Source organism: Gobio gobio, assembly GCF_949357685.1.
Source record: "Gobio gobio genome assembly, chromosome: 2".
Classification (NCBI taxonomy): Eukaryota; Metazoa; Chordata; class Actinopteri; order Cypriniformes; family Gobionidae; genus Gobio; species Gobio gobio.
Genome location: NC_137098.1, coordinates 15,911,364 through 15,932,689, shown reverse-complemented (window position 1 = coordinate 15,932,689; position 21,326 = coordinate 15,911,364). Strand labels below are relative to the sequence as shown.

General features: G+C 36.6%; 1 protein-coding gene across 4 annotated transcripts; it reads right to left on the bottom strand.

Moving 5' to 3' along the window:
• Nucleotides 1-5,963: 5,963 nt before the first annotated feature.
• On the bottom strand, nucleotides 5,964-14,552 carry psmd9 (proteasome 26S subunit, non-ATPase 9). Of its 4 annotated transcripts, none has more exons than XM_079837944.1 (7): nucleotides 14,516-14,552; nucleotides 14,231-14,370; nucleotides 13,070-13,172; nucleotides 6,893-7,080; nucleotides 6,559-6,660; nucleotides 6,323-6,411; nucleotides 5,964-6,115 (listed from the first exon to the last, which is right to left on the bottom strand). In XM_079837944.1, exons 2-7 carry the CDS (start codon nucleotides 14,360-14,362, stop codon nucleotides 6,088-6,090), a joined length of 642 nt encoding a protein of 213 aa, XP_079694070.1. In that variant the 5' UTR covers nucleotides 14,363-14,370; nucleotides 14,516-14,552; the 3' UTR covers nucleotides 5,964-6,087. The 4 variants fall into 4 exon arrangements, with proteins under 4 accessions (XP_079694070.1, XP_079694071.1, XP_079694068.1 ...); XM_079837945.1 differs by having other exon boundaries at nucleotides 13,070-13,169; XM_079837942.1 differs by having other exon boundaries at nucleotides 14,512-14,540.
• Between the last annotated feature and the right edge of the window lie 6,774 nt (nucleotides 14,553-21,326).

Here is a 21,326-nt window from a genome sequence, read left to right as displayed (position 1 = left end):
TAAACAAAATACACATTTAAAATAGCTTCTGTAAATGTAAAAGGACATAAATACATTAGAAGCAAAACAAAAACAGTGTACAAAGAGGGGTATTTTTTATTAATCTTTTTATTCATTCAAGTCTCCTATCCAAGCAAATTAATTTAGAATGGTAAGGTTTTGTCTTCATACACTTGCTTTTAAACAATCTACCAAGAATCAACATAAAATCAATGACAAATTAAGCTTTTTTGTCATCCAACGTGATGGTGACTGGACCTTTGTTTCTAACCAACTACACATCTTCCAAGATAACATTGTCATCTTTTTTTCTTTTTCTTTTCTTTTTTATGTTGAGATCTCATATGGATAGTCCTCTGCCTGGTTTTTGTGATGTCATACTTAGAAAAAAAATCATGAACGTTTGTCTCAAAACATTTTATTATTTAAAGCTTCACTGGCAAGGCATTTGAAATATTTTAGTTTTTATTTGTGTTTATTAAAAATAGCCTATCCACAATTGAGTTTTTACTAGCCTAAATAGAATTGTAATTCGAGATGTATAATTACATTATTATTAGTAAAATTGCCAATTTGTTTGTTTGATTGTTTTTTTATCTGTTACAATTCTAATTGATACTATTTTTATCATCTCTTCATTATAAATGATATCTAGAATAGATTTTTTAGATCTTAAACTAAGATATTATTAGTCAAAATGGCCTAACATGGTAGATACATTACATTTGATTTATGACAAAACATAATTCTTACTAATTAAATGTCATTTGGTTTCTCAAAGTTATTTTACAAGAACATCCCAAATCAGTGTATTATAGGATTTTTAATAGTAATTGCCTAATGCTTTGGTTTGACAATCCATAATTATATTTCAGATAGTTAAAAAGTCAAAGTGAGCATTAGAGATATGTGCAATTATAATTTTACTAGAAAGAAATATGGTTCAAGATATCATTTTGAAGAGATAAAACATTCTCACACGATGAAATATTGAAATGATTTACTTTCTCTTACATTGTTTAGATGGTCATAGTTAAGCATATAATAATTTATTTATATTATTTCTACAAAATTTTAGTTCAAATTTTAAAGTCTGGCTCTGGTACGTAGATTAAAAGGATAGTTCCCCCAAAAATAAAAATCCAGACATTATTTATATATTAAACATTGCATACATTTTTAAATCTTGCTAATTACTTATATGGTTTAGCTCCTCAGTCCTCGAGCGAGCTCTTAATGCATTATAGTCCTTCACGTCTTTTGGGATCTTAATTCTGGCCAGATGATAATCCCTAGGGGCCAGTTGTTCAAAACATTTTATCTGGATCAAAATGATCTGGATTTTGAAATCCCATGTTTTGTTATCCATGATCAGGTAATCCATCTTACTTTTGTACCGGTTTTTCAAAGCAAAATTGGATTGGATCACCCTGATCCAGATACACACCATTTCAGATTACCAAATCTGGATTACTAGTGCTCTACGGAGCCCCTAAAGGGAAATGGTGATGGGGAAAAAAAATTCAAATGCTTTTGCATTCCCTCAGAAAAGTTTCACGTAGCGTTCACCCGAGAAACCTTTTGACTAGTTCATCTCTTATAAATAATAAAATTAAAAAGTCTTATGTGATAAAAAAAAACATATTTAATGTAATATAATATTTTTGTTTGATTTTTACAGCTTTGGGGATTATTTTATATGGCTAAATCTTTTTTTACTTTGACTGTAGGCTACCGAAAGGCTAGCCTGATGTCTAGTTCTAATTTACTTTAACAATTAGCCTAACTAATCAAGAGCAAAATAAAATAATATGTTTTTGTGTATTATATGATACAAATGTTGTATTTTTTGACCAGTTTTTGACTACATTTTCTTCCTGGAATCCACCTTGAAATCCTACCCCCTGTTGGGATCAGGATGATCCTGTTTTTTTGGATCAAAGTTATCCAAATCCTACTGACAAGTTTTGAACAACACAAATCGAAGGTTTGATCCAGATTAAAACTAGGATTTGATTCCGTGATCTAATCTGATTTCAGATCCCTTCTTTCTCTTTTGAACAACCCATTTTCAAGATTTGATCCAATCCGACAACCAAAATCCGATCAGCTTACCTTTGAACAACTGGCCCATGAATATCAAAATCAACTGGAGGCGGTAGATTCTTTTACTATTCAACATCTAAACTCTGGAACAGTCTTCCTAGCATTGTTCGGGAAGCAGACACACTCTCAGTTTAAATCTAGAATAAATACACATCTCTTTAACCTGGCATATACACAACACAATATCGCATTTCTATAATTCACATCCGTTAAACGAATATTAGGCTGGATAAATTAGGTCAGCCGGAACCAGGAACACTTCCCATAACACCTGATGTACTCGTTACATCATAAGAAAAATGGCGTCTGCGTTAATATTAGTCTCTCTGTTTATCCCGAGGTTACCATAGTCAGCCGGATCCGGGCCGTATCCAGATCAGATGGTGGATCTGCACCTAGACACGACCACAATGCAGCCCTGAATGTGAGCAGAATCCCCTGTGAAGGCCTCATCGGCACAGATCCTCAACAAAGACCACAAGAACCAGACAAGTCCTCTTCAAGGACAAGCTTCGTCTCCATACCAGCGCGATGAATCCGGTCTTCAATCAAAAGGAACTGGATGAAATATTTGAATGAACTCTGAACTGTGATGCAGCCTGAATTATAATGTCACCGTGTATGTTTGTTGGCCAGAGGAGAACTGGCCCTCAACTGAGCCTGGTTTCTCCCAAGGTTTTTTTCTCAGTTCCGTCACCTGATGGAGTTTGAGTGCCTTGGTACTGTCACCTCTGGCTTGCCTAGTTGGGGACACTTAATATTTAACAATATTATCGATTTGACTGCACTGACACTATTGAACGAGAACTGAGCTGGACGATGCAGAACTGCTTTATAGATGAAATGAACTAATTTAATCATTTACAACAGAACTGAATCAATACTGAACAATGGAACTACTTTCTTTTAGAGCTGCTGTACAGCCAAAATCAACTCCGCATCATTGAATCATTTTCCTGTTATCACTGTAAAGCTGCTTTGAAACAATCTGCATTGTATAAAGCGCTGTATAAATAAAGGCGACTTGACTATTTATTCACCCTGGTGTGTCACCCTGTTGTTGTTCTAATGCAACAATGGGCAGCTTATGATACATCAGGGCCCAGCCCTTCATAATGACTATTCTTATAATTCTGCTGCATTTTAACACTAAGGGCATTTTCGGACCTGTAGATTGTTTGCCTTGTTCCGAAACAGAGACTTATTTGTTACAATGTTGCAGTTTCTTCAAGGCAACATTTCAAAGCGTACCAAAATGTGCTTAATGCAAGTCACGTGTGAGGAAATCTGTCCTCTTATTGGAGTTTCCTCTGAGTCATCCAACAAGCTTACTGTGGCTTTATTTGTAGCTGTCGAGACGCACGCAAACACTTGAATAAATCAGTCTATGACTGGATCATTATTGCAGTGATTATTATGTTTCTAGCATGTTAGAAGCATGAGAGGGGCATGAAGAATCAATTGACACCTCTGAGTCCAGACCTTTAATTCATTAACCGTTCATTCACAAGATCTTGACCAAAAATTGATACAGCTCTTGATGGAAAAACATCACAACATTTATTTCCATCAAGAGGTGTATCAATTATTGGTCAAGATCTTGTATTGACAATGCAAGAGTCGAGCACTCTGTAAATTCTCCTCCAGAACATCCCAAAGACTTTCTATTAATTTAAAGGGTTAGTTCACCCAAAATTTTAATTAGCCCATGTATATCCTAGGTGTAGCTGACATTCTTCTTTCAGTTATATTAAATGCCCTGGCTCTTCCAAGCTTTATAATGGCAGTGAAAGTGTAGTTCTGTTTTGAAGTCCATAAAAGTGCAACTATCCATCATATAACTGCTCCACATGGCTCAGGGGGGTTAATAAAGACCTTCTGAAGCGAAGAGGCGCGTTTGTGTAAGTAAAACTTTATAAACTAAAATAACTAGCTTCCGGTGGACAACCGTACACAGCGATTTACGGCAAAAGAGTAACCCCTGTGACATGCGTATTCACTGTAAGGTGGAAAATAATCAAAGATATTTAAAATAGAACAAAATCATCTGCTTTGCTGTTAGCAGCCATCGTCGTGATCAAGATATTGAAATTGACTCAACCCCCTCCCCCTTAACGCCATCAGAGGGGCCAGTTGGAGTTAGAAGAACAAAAGAATGGCTGGATGGCAAAAAGGTTTTTACACCTTTGATTCAATGGGGGAAGTTTTGTATGATTGGTTACTTTCAAACGTCTTACGGTTTGGTCTGATTGGTCAGTTTTAAAAGAGTCAGATTTGAATTTGGTGACATCAGGGAAAAGGATAAAAGAGGATTTCAACTGTTGCTCACTCTCTTTGGATTCTCTGGCTTTCTCTAGAGAGAGCTGTTCTTTAGCTCTCTCTCTCTCTTTCTCTCTCTCTCTCTATCTCACAGGTAACATTCTAGGCAGAGGCCTACTGAGCATAATTAAGGGTTTATGTTTACATCCATTTGAAACGATTTTAAGTGTAACCATAACTAGAATTTGTGTTTCCTTTTAGAATAGATTTATGTCTATGATGTAATTGACATTTTACATTTACTTGATTGTTAATAAATTGTTACATTTTGATCCTTTCTGAATTAATCTGTAATTATTAACTATCTCCAATGTGGAACGGTATAATTGTAACAAAGGGTTAAAACGGAACTATCAAATGTATGATTAACTATCAAATATAGATGACCAAACAACCGGTTGGGATTCTCTTCTAAATGCGACAACTATGATAAATGGAGTCAGATAAAGAATATTATAATCAAATCCATTCTTCCAGCTGAAACACTGAACGCGTGCGGCCTTCACCGCGGTTCGCTACCGATCCTTGGAGCGAATTCATGCGGTCTTACAGTGCGGAACCGCAGAGGATAGAGCAAAACAAAACACCGGTCATGAATTAGAAGTCTAAAATGAGAATTTTTAAAGAGAAATACTGGAGGATTTCGATGTAAGAGAAGAGGGGCTTGAGTTTGTTGCCCAGCCCTATCCGTGAGAGGCGTCAAAGCTTGCGATGCTCCTGTACATCGCGTCAGGGGTCAGGGGCTGACTGCCGCAAGCTAGTTATTTTAGTCTGTAAAGTTTTAAATATTTTTCTTACACAAACGCGCCTCTTCGCTTCAGAAGGCCTTTATTAACCCTGTGCCGTGTGAATTACTTGTATAATGGATACATGCACTTTTGTGGACTTCAAAAACAGAACTACCCTTTCACTGCCATTATAAATCTTGGAAGAGCCAGGACATTGTTTAATATAACTCTGATTGTATTCATCTGAATGTAGAATGTCATGTACACGACTTGAGGGTGAGTAAATCATGGGCTAATTTTCATTTTTGGGTGAACTAACCCTTTAAGGGCTGGACTCTGAGGTGTCAATTCATGTGTGAAAATGATCCTTCATGCTCCCTCACAACCATTCTCTCACAGTTTGAGCCTGATGAATCTTGACATTGTCATCCTGGAATATGGCCATGATGTGTCTTCTACATGGTTGTTTAAGAAATGAAAAGCTACACAATCCATGAATTAGGGTTAGAAGAACTGTTGCCAAACGTATAACATGCTAGAAACATGAAAATCACTGCAATAATGATCCTGTCATAGACTCTGAAGTATTTGCCTATTTAAATCCAAACAGCAATTTTGTGTGTGTGTATATATATAGCGATCTTGGAGCGATTGTTTGGAGCGGATCAGAGCGCAATTGAAATTTAGCATGCACAGATTTGTTCCATAGTGCACCAATATTAGAACAAGCATTTAAACGAAAATGGATGCAAGAAATTTAAACGGAGAAAAGGGTAAGTGAAAACCTGACAGATTAAGAATGGACTGTCATCTCTCCTGGGTATTTATTTACTTAACTCAATTTTACAATTTGCAAGAGCAAAACAAGAAAGAAAATGTATCTAGTTCAGAGGCGTATTGTTTGGCATAAACATGATCCTTGCGCTTTCACTGGTCATCTGTGAAGAGGTACCAAGTTGCACCTATTGACAGAAGAATACAAATCAATTTATTAATGATACTAAAAAGAATGTTTTGCTGTATTTACAAAAGAAGCAGCCCCCATTTATCAGCGTTCAATAAAACCTTACAAGACTTCAACATAAGACAATATAAATTACCTCATTACTTGTTACCAGAATTAACATTATTGATATAAGTAATTAATAAAAAATGTTTTTATTATTTACCCAAGTAGTCCTCTACCAGACCAATGCTGCGGAGTCAAATTAAGATGAACTTCTTGTCCATTTCGAAACATTCCAACACGTAGGGATTTCTGCAGTATAGATCGGAGAATAAACCATTAAGACATCAAAAATCAAACTGAATCATGTACTACACAAACAGGAATGCGGGGTATTAAAAATAATATGTAAATGTGCTAGAGTCTTAAACTAAATGGAGAGAGTTTCAAGTTACACACCCCTTCACTATGTTGGACAACAGAAGCGATGTCACGCAGATTCCTGAAGTTTTGTGTATTTACGGACCCAAACTCCATAATCTCATCACCAACTCGCAAACCCTGCACACAGAAGAAAACAGAAATCAATGAACTGTAAGGTGTTGTCCCAAAACACAGCCACTTTGTAAAGTGCTGTACATTTGTGTGCACAACTCTCCATCATCAGTTTTGCCTAGGATTTTGTATTAAGCAAAATCCAGGAAGGTGTATTAAGCAAAGAGGGTGCATTTTAATTTCAAGATGACTTCGATCAATCAGGAGGTTAGAAATGGCTGATGGGGCACAAACTCACAGCCTGAAAAGCAGGGGAACCCTGTGTTACAGCATCTACCAGGGCAAATGGGGATTGCAGAGACACCGTCTGTTCAGTGGTTTCCATCTTTGTCTCGTCCTTCGCTTGTCCGACCCGTGCTGTAGCATGGAGTTTATGAAGAGCCTCCTCTATCTCCACCATGACAGCTTTGTGATCATTCTGTAAACCTTTAAAATGATTTGATTAAAAAATGTTAGGCACTTGAAGAGTTACAAGAATGGCAAATGATTACAAATGTTTAGTAGATATATATACTTATATAGTACCAGTAAAATGATTGGAATTATTAGGATTTTTTAAAAATGATTTTGAAGTCTCTTATGCTTATAAAGGCTGCATTTTTTTGATCAAAAATACAGTAAAAACAGCACTATTGGGGGGTGAATATAAACTTATATAAAAGGCATGTCAAATTCAAGTGGAAATACAAAACATGCACCAGAGTACAAGGGGTTAATAAATGTTTTGATATGAATTACAGCAATTCCCTCAGAAATTAAGCTAACATCCTTTCACTTCCAAAGAAATACTGAGATACATATGAGTTTTTGGGCTTGTTGTTTAAGCTTGGTTCATACAGCGATCGAGTTTATGGTGTTGTAAATTGAGCAGAGGTAGGTTGCGATATTTCGGTCTTATTTTCACCATAAAACGTTTCCATTTATTTCATTTTTTTAATGGGCTTGTTTTTGTTTGCTGATTTGCTTGCAAGATCTAGCAACACGAATGAGTAAAGGCTTGTACTAGACTGGGTAAACCCAGCCTGATCTGCCAGCGATTTGATTTTGCCCGGCAACTCAGTCTGGAAACCTGTACATTCATTTCTTCTGCTTCTGTTACACTTTTGGGGGAACCAATCACAGACTGGATTATCCACCTGGCACGCAATTGGAGGGATTATCACGATGACGGATAGAGAAGCAATGGGTCGTTGCCCATTGATCACGCCTCTTGTGGTCTGATTGGTTAAAGGACTATCCAATTGCGTACAGAGTCACTTAATTTATGCGCGTTTATGCTCGCGTGTGCAGTAGAAAATACAGAGCAGACTCCCCAGACCGATGTTCAGTCTTAAATTGAGCTTGGTCTGGTGATAGCCAGACCAGGCTCGTACCGCTTTCCCTTTGATTTCGTGCACTGCACACACAGACGAGAGATACGTCTCTGCAATTTCACATGCATCAGAGATGCAGCTCTCGTCTGTCATTTCTCAGAGCTTTCTGTCCCTCCATAGACAGCTACGTAACTACTACTTAGATGCTGCAAAAGGTTCATAAAGAGATCGTAAAATTAATCCATATGAATTGAGTGGTTTAGTCTAAATTTTCTGAAGAGACTCAATCCCTTTATAAGATGAACAGATTTAATTTAGGCTTTTATTACTCACATATAAACATTAGGGCTGTGAATCTTTGGGTAGGCAGCGAATCGATTTGATTCACGATTCATAGGTATTCGATTCTATTCAAGAACGATTTTTCACATTCACATTAAAATTTGATTTGATTAATTAGATTCTGCATTTTTTATATGCATTCATAGGATTATTAAGATGCTTCCCCCAATGTGTCTTAGTCAGGGTGTGAATTCCCCAGTGGACTTCGGAGGTCAGAGAGTGAGCAAGAAAAACCTTTTGTCCATTGTTAATGTAAGTTCATATTATTATTGTTTTATTATTATTAGAAACTATTTTAGCCTATAAAAATGGCATTTGTAGAAATTTACATAAGCCAAAATTTAAAAAGGCTTTAAAAGTATTGTTAGTTAATGCTATTGTGTAGGATAATGTTAATGGCTACACAACCTTATTAAAGAGTTCCAGGCATTAAACAAACATGCAATGCTTCTATGAAGAGGCTAGAATATCATGCACTTTTCCAACTAATCCTAAACTAACTTTTCTTCACTGAATAGAAAGAAAAGCCTTCTTTGTTCTCTTTATACAGAACATTTTCCTTACGATGATTCTGAAAGAAAACGCGCCAGTGTCTACTGTTGCTATCGGACGCAACTTTAAGGCGCATCTGATTGATAGATAACCTGCACGCTCTTATTTCAGTGTTGTTAATGTTGTAGTTACTTTAGCAGTTTCCTTCGTATATTCAGTTAAACAGCATTAAGTTAAATTGAATGCATCATTCATCAGAACTGTGCATATGCATTTTAGACACTTAAAAATGTGTTTGCTCCGTTCATGCAATAAATGTGCATCCTTGAATAAGTGGGGTTTTACTTCAACTGCTCAGGTATGACTCATTTCCGTAAAACTTCAGTATTTTATTTTATATAAATTAACGTGATGTTTCCACGCAATGAAAGCGTTTCATTTCAACAGTAGTGACCAGTGACTTGTAGGGCTGAAACGATTAGTCGACATTGTCGACAATAAAAAACTGTCGACAAATATCTTTGTTGTCGAGTAGTCGTTTGATCTCATGTGACCTAATGTAAGGGCCTGCAATATCGCGATTTAACCGCTACGGCACTGTAGCGCTAGAGTGTAATGCAGCCCTTACAAATGCTATTGCAGTAGAAGAAAATGGCGAATGACGGTGTGCAAACAAATCTGAACTAGCAAGATGTGGGAAAGTTTCACAAAGCTTCAAACTAAGACTGCGTCTCAATCAGCTCCCTAGTTCAGTAGTCAGGGCACTGATCAGAGAGTTGACTCTTGACCTGATCAGTGCCCTGACTACTGAACCAGGAGCTGATTGAGACGTGCAAGGCGAAACTTTTCACGGGAGCACAACGTGCCTGTTGGAGCACTTAAAGAGGAAACAACTAACTAGCGGCAAATCTCTTTATTAGAGAATGCAATACTACTAATAATTGTAATAATATTAAAGCTACACTGTGTAACTTTTTTAGTTTATTCTTAGCTAAAAACACTTAGTTCTTTCAAAAATATATGTGCTCATTAATGTATATTTACTTCTTTCAAGTAATAAAGTATTCTCGTAAATTTATAATATGCCATTGAAAATACATACGGGTAAGGGGTTCGAATGCAGGTCGCCATGTTGCCCCTCCATCTTGAAAGTACATTAGCCAAAGAGGGACATACCGGTAAATTCAAACTTCGCCTTTTGCGTTTTAACACTCGATGGCACCGTGTCGAATGTGGACGAGGTCGAACTGGAAGCCACGTTAATCTTGGACTAAATCGGCCACCGTAGGAGTTAAAACGAAATCGGAATTGAGAGGAACAGAAACTATTATTCACTGGATGGTCATATACCCTTTCCACCGCTAGATGGGGGAAATATCACACAGTGTAGCTTTAACAGTAATAATATAATTACAGTAATGTGATGATTTATTTAGCATAGAATAAAGTTTGATCGAGCTTGGAGTCAGGACTGTTTTTATTATTATAACACTATTACGTATTATAGTCTCATCACTTGCCTGTATTTTGTTCAATATGTATGAAGACTTACAAAAGGCGATGTTAGGAAGAATATTATGTCAAGTTAATTTTTCATATTGTTAATTAAAAGGTGAATGGTCAGCTCAATTGTCATGTAAGAGATTAATATTGTCATTTTGTCTGCGATGTCATTTGCAGATTAATATTTTTACCATTCTTTGTGTCCTGAAGTAAATGTCCTCTTTTTCTGTTTCAGTTCTAAGAAAAGCAGCGGGCCTATTATTGTATTACAAATTAAGCTCTTAACACTGCTGCCAAGAGATATTTACATTCAAACATCTTTTTTTTTTTGGTCTGTAATGCAGCTAATTTTTGTTATTATTTATTTTTTAAATTGAAAGGGAACAATATTTGAACAATGCTTAGAAAGCATTTGAGTGTGATTTGAATTCTGAGAACTTGGCTCAAAGTTAATTAAAACAACCATTTAAAAAGCTGAAGTGACTTTCTTTTTTATATATTATAGTTAGAATATGTATAACTCAATGTTTTAACTAATTGAAAAAGCTAAATAATCGTTCAAAATGTACAGATTAGCCGTTGATGTAAATGACAATAAACGACGATCAGTCGATTAATCGGTCTAAATAATCATTAGATTAATCGATTATTAAAATAATTGTTTGTTGCAGCCCTAGTGACTTAGCAGTTGACAATGGCTTGAGCGGTTTGACTCAGAACTATTCCTGTCTCGATAGAGAGCTGCCATCTGCTCATGCGATCGCAGTGGCCGTCCTGAGGAGAGTTCAAACGTGGGCTGCTCAAACATGTGTCAATGAGCTATGGACGGTGCGCGAGAGCAATCCAGTGAAGGCGGTAAAGAGTGCAGCGTGTGTCTGTGAAGGAGAGCTCTGAGGGCGCAGATGAGGCAGCACAACGTCTCTATTAATTCATGCATGTAGTAGATATAATCTAATGTTTATTTTAAAGCATTGAATCACTATAGAATCGCGATTAATTCGATTCCTAGCATTTTAAATCGGTTATCGACCAAAATCAACGATTCACGATTCAAAAATACATGTTTCCATTTCGATGCATATGCATCGTCAGGATTTGTAATCGATGCATCGAGAAAACGAGTGAATCGTTACACCCCAAATAAACATTGATCATGAACATAAACAGGAGCTCAATCGAACCTGCTTTATGCATGAGAACAAATCTCATTGGTTCTAGCAAAGATCAAACCTGCTGCGTCCAACAGACCTCATTGGTTCTCACAAGTTAAGCGAACATGCTTGAGCTTCCGTTTACCACAATATGTGAGTTGATGAATGTTTAAATGTGAATAAAAGCCTAAATTAAACCTGTTCAATGTATCAATCGATCATGTCTCTTCATAGGAGGGACAGAAAGTTCTCAGATTTCATCAAAAAGATCTTCATTTGTGTTCCGAAGATGAAAAAAAGTCTTACGGGTTTGGAACGACATGAGGGTGAACTATCCCTTTAATATACGGATACACATACAATTTCTTTCTCAACTGTTTACATTCACTTTAGACATAAAAGATGGTGTTTATGAGGATACTCGTGTGGGTATAAGTGTGGGTATTTGACTGTTCAAGCCCAATAAATTGACAAAAAAAATTCAGTTCAGTACTCGCATGCTGTATGAGTAGGGTTGGGTACCGAAGCCCGGTGCCAATTCGTGATGTAAATCCGACAGATCCGATTCTCTGAGGTGCAAACTAACATGGCGGCGCCCATCGTGCGTTATAGATCAAATAACATGATCATTATAAAGGGTTTTAAATGACAAAACACATTCACTTACACATATTTGAAAATCAGAATATCAGATAGTTTGTCACATAGTTAACACGTTTGTGAATATTTTGAATAAAAATGAAGAAAAAAAATAAAAAAAAATAAAAGCAATACAGCTGAGCTGTCATACAGCACTATTGTGTGGATGCTGTGTGTCATGAGAGAAACATGACGCTGGTTTGTAGCATACCAAGAATACCGACTACTTTGCTGTTATTAGTACTGAAACTGTTATTTAGTGTTAAATTAGGCCTATTGTAGTTGGGTTAGGTGGCTTAGGTTTCACTGTGAATTTGTTAAGTAAATTGTGCTTTGTATCTATTTATATATTTAAGTATACTTTAAACTTTTAATAAATTGTTCAATCTAAAGAATTTTGGAAAAAAAAAAATTAAATAAAAAGCCATTCTTTAATGTCTTCCACCATTGTTTTGTGGATTTTTTTTTTAATCAGTTCAGGCACCGGTACCGTTTTAAAAGTATCGGTTTGGCACCGGTATCGTAAAAATGTATGAGCAGTAGAGATATAACGGTATGAAAATTTCATATCATGATTATAGTGACCAAAATTATCACGACTATCATTCATTATTCGATGGAAAATCGAATCAATTTGACAAAGTCGCGGGGCAGCGTTAATAAGAGTCTACGTTCCTGAATGTTTCTGTGTGCACAGCGTGATCTCCACTCTCTGTGTGTGTGACATAGCCCTATGTGTGTTCGCTTCAATGAAAACAGCACATTAATATAGAACAGTGATTAAACTGACTTGTAACTACCTGTGCATTAAATGGTTTTATACTATGGGGCTATTGAATGCTTGAATCTGATTGGTTGACGAATGTTCTAAGGTGTGAAATTATTTTCAGCGAAACGCACAACTAAAGTAGTTCCAGGTTGACGAATATCTACCGGTTTATTGTGTCTACCGGTAAAGATGAAAAATGTACTCACAAGAGATACTGTGCCTTGCTGATCGGACCTGGTACAAATCCACATCTGCACGAGGAAAGCCTTCGACATCAACCAGAGGACCGTCGGTGCCTACACCTTCCTGCTGAAGAAACCACGAGAAGAAATTATGTGTTAGTTAGCTGCATAATATTCAACGAAAACATGTCAGCAAGCAACATGGTGATAAGTAGGGTTGTGTACCGAAACACCTATATAACTGGTATGTAACTGGACCGAATCAGAATGCAGATTTCGGTGCCTCATTTCGGTGGCACTTAAATTCAAACGTACTTTTGGCTAAAGAGACAGACGCTCATCACATATCACAACTATTCAGTGTTTTCAACCACATGATGTTTATTTTAGGTGTTCTCCCTTCAGATCTATTTGAATAAATCTTGCATGCAATATGATACAGACAAAATTCTTTTTTCCAGTATTTTCTAGAATCTAGTGGAAACAGCCCAAACTGTCTGTAGGGTGCTAGAGCACACAGGGCCTGAGTTACACACTTTCAAAACTGAATTTATAACCAAAAAAAAATCTAAAAGCGCCTCTTTTTGGGGTATTACAGAGCTCAGACAACATATACTTACATGTTTATCACTTTTAGCAGTGGTTTATTCAACTCCAAAGGGTTTCCTGTAAAAATTACACCAAAATTGTGTATGTAGACCACTGTATGTGGGAATGGGAAGCTTTTCCATTTGGGTAGGCCAAATCCAGGCGGAAATCCCCAAAAATGGTCCCAGAGCTTGCAGCGCTGACTATTCTATTTCATAATGTTGTGGTGAAATATTAATAAAATCAAACCGTATAGCACACTAAATGTAATTTATATTAAAAACCACCTGTCACGTTACGTATAATAATAGCTTGTTTTCTTGACAAACGAACGTTCTCCAAACGCAGTAAAACGAGTTACGCAAGGAAAGATACATTTCGAGCGTCATACACATTAGCCAAAGTAGTATTCGTCAAGTTAAAAACTTTTTAAAAACTCGTTCCTCTCAAGACCGTTGCATGCATCGGAAAAAAAGCGTTCCTGTAAGAACGACCTAAGTAAACAACTTCAAAGCAGCCAAGTGTCTATTTAGGGTGAATGACAAAACATCTATATAAATATATGATTAAATCCATATAAATATGGTTCGAACTCACCGTTTGGAGCATGTCGTAGTATGCTTTGATTTGCTCTTCAATGTCATCCTTTCTTTTCATTAGAAGTCGTACATCCTCTTCAGTTACACTTGGCTCAACAGCGTTGTTTAACGTTACCTCTGTCATTTTCATGACAATTCCTGCCAAAATAAAAATAAAAATGTACTGAACGGTCGAAATCAAAATAATCTCTGAGTGCTCAAATATTACAGATTTTACTTATTTTATTTAAATAAATCTTACAAACTGTAATAAACTGAAATGATTCAACAGAAACGCACGCACTAAATGTTGTCACTCACGAAGCCTCTTCTTCTCCAGTGGATTCACTGCTGGGTTGCAACGAACTAAAGAGCTGCACAACGCCATCTGTGTGCTGGAGAGCGAATCCATGACATTATTGGCTTTTGGTGCCTTCAGTTCTTTCTTTTGGCAGTTCTTTTGGATTCCTGTTTTTCTTTTTCATACTCTGTACAATATCTATGACATGTTCAACTGTCTCTAAATGACTGAACCCATAATTATGATGCTTTTTGTTTTGTTTTATATACGTTACCATTAAGTCCAGTGTAGCCTGTATATAATCTTGTTGTAAATTCTTCTTCTTTTCTTCTAAACAATGTTATGACTCCTCCTCCAATAGGCTACCCACATTTTCAATAAGTAGGCTACATTTGTTTCTGTATCCCACAGTTTCTGCCATATTATTTGCAGGTTTTCGAACAAGTGCCTTGGCTTTAGATCTGTGATTTCGACATTATTGCATTTTAATGATTTTTGCTATGTGTGCAGGAACACAAAGAAATGTAATGAATGATTATGGAGCCTGCACACAAGTTTCAGAATATCATATAGCCTATCTGTTTACAGTAAGAGTGAACAAATCGAAAGCTTGTTTCCGCTCTGAATAAAAAATAAAAAGGTAATTACGACTATAATATGCGAGTTTCATATTTCACAATTCTGACTTTTTCTGGCTATTTAGATATATTTCCTTGCAATTCTGACTTTATAACTCGCAATTCTGAGAAAACAAGTAAATGGTAAATGGTGAGATATTGCAATTGTGACCCTAAAACAAGAGTAAGAATTGTGAGATAAAAAGTCGCAATTATCTTTTAAATTGTTTTATTCCGTGGCGGAAACAAATTTCGAAGGTGACTACCTTGTAGACACGATTAACCCGTAGAAATTTATCATTTGGTAAAGATTTTGGACTTCCATCTCTATTATGGTTACGCACACATGACGTTGCTGTGCTGCGCAGTCATGAATGGTTTTTTTTTGGTGGTTTTTTTTAAGTATTGCGGTTTAAAAACAAGTGATTGTAAACTGTATCAAACCACAGACCATAAAAAATATGGATGACGCGCCTTCACTACCTTCTACTGAAGAAAAGTGAAGCAGCCAACGTCTGAATATGGCGCTGAAATCTTGCGCTGATTTGGGACCGAGTCTGCGCAGTAGTGAGCTCGGGACGGAGTCTGCGCAGTAGAGAGCCCGTCCACACTGTCGCAGATGCAGAACAATTCATTATGTCGTGTGAAATAAATGTAGAAATTAAAGCTAAAGCTCCAAACTCCTCCCAAAAATCCTGAAAAAAGTCTGTAGGTGCCTCAGTGACAACTTTGCTCAGAGAAGCCGTCAATCTCAGCTGTCAATCATGACGTCACACCACCGTTTTTATAACATTAAATAACTAACTAAAACCAAACTTATTTAAAAAACACTTTAAATGAAATCAGCGTGATAAAAATGATAGAAGCCCTCTTTGGGAAATAAAGTATAATTTGATTGTTTCGTTTGTCTCGCGTCCCATGTGAATACATGGAGGGGCAGGGGTTATGAGCTATTCTGGGTGGGACCAATCACCTGGGGGGCGATCGAGACATTTGGCTTAACTTTTCAGGACGTGTGCGGCACGCTTGGTTGAAACGCAATAAGCTGCGAAAGAGAACTCATTTCGCTATATGCAGGTGTTGTCAAGATGGTTTCTGAGCGCTGTCTGAGAACACATGAAGCCGCTGCTGATAGAGCATGTGTGTTCTTTTTGCCTCCTAATTGGGCTTGAATGGTTAATACGTGTCAAAATGCCTGTTCTCGTAAACACAGTCATTTATGCCTTAACCCTTAAATGCATACCTCTGGTCTTCAGCAACCCGGAATGTCATTCACTACTCTCCTCATTAAAAAGTTAGACATCAACCTTCTTAGAATTCCTCAATCAATTCATTATAAACAATATAACAAGAAGAAATGCCTGTTTTTCCATAATTTTTTTGTAAAAAATTGTATAGGGTCGCTAACGACCCGAGGTGTGTAAAATTGTACATATTTTTTTGGGACAATAATAATTGAATCTTTAATGACGGAATAAGTGCAATTCATCTTTATTCCACAAGGTAACCATGTCTGATATACAATGATGAAGTGACGTTTCACTTCATGGATTATTGAAAACGAAACAATAATAAGTATAACCTGCAAAATTTGAAATGGCTCAGCAATTTACCACATGAACAAGTACCGAACACAATCAGATATTAGTGTGTCTGTCACTTGATGGGGAATCTGGTGAAGAAGCTGTAAGTTATCAAAATATTGATTTTGAAGATGTTGAAAATGGTAGTTTTGAGAATATGTTTGAGATGTATACATATGTATATATGTATATGAGCCAGATGCTGAATGTACTGGGTAATGAGCTCTGACAAGGACAGTGATTATGGTATAAAACATCAACTCAAACGGAACCCTTCTAAGCTCCAAAAGGTAACAAAATATGCTTTATTTTATTCTTCTGTAATTATCGCGGCATGAAGAGATCCATCTGTGTTAGATATAGATCCCGGTCGCTAAAGACCCGAATATGTAAGAATGATTGGCGAAACATTCATGCATTTGAGGGTTAAGTAAACATAAACAGTTGAGAAAGAAAACATGTAACAGTATGTTGGATCCGCGCATTCGGTCTTAAAGTGACAGCAGCCTAATAAACCTGCTGTCATCTGTCATTAATGTTAATCAAACAACAAACAAGTGTAGGAGTGTTGACCAGAGATTCATAATCCAGAGAGGATTATTTATAATAGTGTGTAAACAGAAATGTAGAGAATGTATTTCATCACTTAGCTCCTTTACCAAACACAATTATTACATAATTGAACATCTAAAACATGTTTGTCCCTTATCTCAAGAATCAGTGTCACCTCTGCTTGCTCAGCACTATAGATTAAATTGAATCATCACATTTCATCATGTTGAACAGATGCTTACAGCAACCATATTTTGTGAACCTACTGTAATATTAAAAGGATAGTTCACCCTGAAATGAAAATAAAGCTATCTTTTACTTACCCTGCTGTTGTTCTAATGCCCTATGTCCTAGAAATTAAAAAAAAAAAACATCCTGCACACGCTCCTCCATATAATGGCAGTGATGGCAATCAGGCTAAAACTTTACGAAAAGGATACAAAAGTATCTCGCAATTATACAGGGAGACGCGCGCCATATATGGGAAGTGTTCAGGAGGCATAGGTTTTGTGAGAAAGAAACCTTATTATTCAGTCAAAATACTGAGCTCGGCCGTTACTCTGTGGCGTTCCTGTGAGTGTGTGCGAGCCATCAGCAGATACTCATGCTTACTCGCACTGTTGTCATGGTACCCAAGATAAGAACACGCACCATTTTGACAAATCAGGCTCAATAGAAACAAACATGACTCATCTTTTCTATAATGTATTTGATAAGAAATAATACTAATAATAAGGTAAACCTCCTGAAGTCAATGTTGTGCACCGGTTTTCATGACAACATTGCATGAGCGGCTGCTGACGGCTCGCACGCACTCACAGGAATGCCACAGAGTAACGGCCAAGCTCAGTATTTTGACTGAATAATGTTTCTTTCTCACAAAACCTTATAGTATGCCTCCTGAACACTTCAAGTCAAGTCAAGTCAACTTTATTTGTATAGCGCTTTTAACAATGCAGATTGTTTCAAAGCAGCTTCACGGTGTTAAACAGGAAAATAATGCAACAGAATTGTATTCAGCCGTATAGCCGTTCTGGAGAAAACGGGGATGTCATCAGCTCACTTCAATTATCATACAGTGACAATGTGGGCATTAGAACAGTAATTAGATCAGTAATTTAGTTCATATGGTTAATTTAGTTTAATAATTAGATTTATTTTGGATATTTAGTTGAAAAATGTTGTGTCCCCAACTGAGCACGCCAAGCCAGAGGCAACAGTGGCAAGGAAACCAAAACCCCATATATGGGGAAACTAAATACTTCCCATATATGGCGCGCGTCTCCCTGTATCATTGCGTGATACTTTTGTATCCTTTTTGCAAAGTTTTAGGCTGGTCGCCATTCACTGCCATTATATGGAGGAACGCGTGAAGGACGTTTTTTTTTTATTCATGCTTTCGAGGTCCGTGGCATAGGGCATTGGAAAAACAGCAGGGTGAGTAAAAGATGTCTTTATTTTCATTTCAGGGTGAACTATTTCAAATCACTGCATTAAAGTACCTGGCTGAATACTGTTATCTTGTCAGCTTATGTGTGTATTTTATTAAGGATAAAAGAGAAATCCTTTTTAATAGTGTTGGTACAACTTCTGCTTTATACACATTTTTCCTGAAAGCTTGAAGCAGCAGTACCATACGAAGAAAACAATTCAGTAATATTAACTATTATAGCATGAATATTGTTCCATTGAGATGTGCTCATATTTGAGATACAGCAGGTTTATATTATTTAATTTTTCCAAGTCGGCACCATAAAGGGCAGTTGTGACACTCATTTGTTGTAAATTCAATTTTAGGAAGTAGTCTTTCACAATGTCAATATATTAAAGACCCTATTACTTGACTCATATATATATCTGCTTTATCCAAAAAGATAGCTGGCAGATTTATAGAAATCTGAATTGTGATGTAAAATGTTAAAACAAAAACTGCCCCTGGTCTTCCATATACAAACCCTGCATAAAATGTGATATACATGTAGCATCTTTAAAAGAAAATGACTCAAATAAGTGCCATTTTTGTATTCAAAAGCAAATGCAGTTTTATATTAAAGATAGAAAAACAACAACAAAGTAAATCAGTGTCACACACAGCTTGTTAGTATTGCAAAGGAGAACTACATATACAGCATCTTCATATTTACATAAAAGTTACAACCAAAGAAAATTATAAATATATCTTAGTTAACTTACAGCAGTTACACAAGACTGAAATTTCTGGAAATTAAAAAAAAACAAAAAAAAAACAGCACTCTGTTAAATAACTGGCACCAACCCTACAAACAAATGAAGTGGTTATATAATTTAAATGAATAAAATTAATGCATGTTTGTTCAAAAGACTCTGTATACATTAACCAGTTTTGACTCCATTGTGAAAATCGGATTTCTTTTCTGAAAAAGAAGGAACGGAGGGAGGAAAACTAAACAGCAATGATCTCCGGTTGCCTCGCCAGCCAACAATTAGAGCTGCCAAGACCAATAAACTACTATGTGGCCTAAATGCGCCATGTGTTTTAGCAGCAAAAACATAGTCCTGAACCTCGGAGAACCGACTCCAAGGTGGTTTTGAGAACTCAAACACGTATGGGTTTATAACAATCCTCAAATAATCTTTATATAAAACATGTACATAACAAATTTGAAAGCATCATACACAATTCCAAATATATAGGGTGAATATCACAAAACCACGCCCAAGTAAAATGAAACCCAACATAAAAAGAAATGGCTTTACATAAAAAGTCTATGGTCTGTCTGAATACTTGATTCTGATTGGCTGGAAGGTGTGCATTAAAAGCGCTCGATGCACAGGTAGTTCTAGTCGGTTTAATGCGCTGCTTTTATTGAAGCACGCAAACATCAGTCGCACATCGAGAATGGAGCACTGAATTGCTACATTATATTTCTCAGCAATGAGGGGGTTACGTCGCTGTTTTTGAAGCAATTAAACTCACAGCTGCATGTAATTAACATACGCATCTCTCTCTCATTAATGCAGATAAACACTATAGTTCATTCTTTCAAATAAATGTAATCTTATACAACACTTTATCTCTGTGTATGATTTAAATCTAGAGCCGTAAACCGATTAAAATAACCGTCATTTTTACTCTTCCAGTCAAATATATAAATAACTTAGCTTTAAGTTGTCAATGCTGGCACATGACCGTGGTATGAGCGGGATATTCCTTGGCTAGCTGTGCATAAAATGCTTTGAATGCACTTCACGTCGGTTGGTGCTCTGCCTCCACGTCATGCGTTAAAATAGCTTAAAGGGTTAGTTCACCCAAAAATGAAAATTCTGTCATTCATTTCTCACCCTCATGTCGTTCCAAACCCGTAAGACAAATTAAGATATTACGATTTTTCTGACGAAATATGAGAAATCTCTGACCCCTCCATAGACAGCAATTGAATTAACACTTTCAAGGTCCAGAAAGGTAGTAAAGACATCGTTAAAATAGTCCATGTGACTACAGTGGTTCAAACTAAACTTTATGAAGCAACAAATATTTCTTTTTTTTTTATGCGCAAAACCCCCCAAAATAGTGACTTTATGCAACAATTTCTTCTTGTCTGGGCCAATCTCCTACACTGTTGACGTAGTAAATACAGTGTGATGCTGACGCAGGAGCTAGCAAATGGTGAGCCGTAGAACTCGGAAGTTCTGCACTGTTTACACTACGACAACAGCGTATGAGACTGGCAAAGACGAGAAGAGATTGTTGAATAAAGTCGTTATTTTTGTTTGTTTTTTGCGCAAAAAAAAGGATTCTTGTCACTTCATAAAATTAAGTTGGAACCACTGGAGTCACATGGACTAATTTTAATTATGTCTTTACTACCTTTCTGGGCCTTGAAAGTGTTAATTAAATTGCTGCCTATGGAGGGGTCAGAGCTCTCGGATTTCATCAAAAATATCTTAATTTGTGTTCTGAAGATGAACGAAGGTCTTACCGGTGTGGAACAGCACGAGGGTGAGGAACTAATGACAGAATCTTTCATTTTTTGGGCGAAATAACCCTTTAATACACTGCTAGCCATGGATGATCCCTTACAT

Bases quoted from the DNA above. Each gene is read 5' to 3' on its own strand.
- psmd9 (XM_079837944.1), bottom strand. From the start codon at position 14,362: ATGAAAATGACAGAGGTAACGTTAAACAACGCTGTTGAGCCAAGTGTA. The intron at 7,081-13,069 runs GTGAGTACATTT...ATCATTTTAAAG, and splicing joins AGCAAGGCACAGTATCTCTT to GTTTACAGAATGATCACAAA. The intron at 6,116-6,322 runs GTAAATAATAAA...TTCTGTCAATAG, and splicing joins TCTGGTAGAGGACTACTTGG to GTGCAACTTGGTACCTCTTC.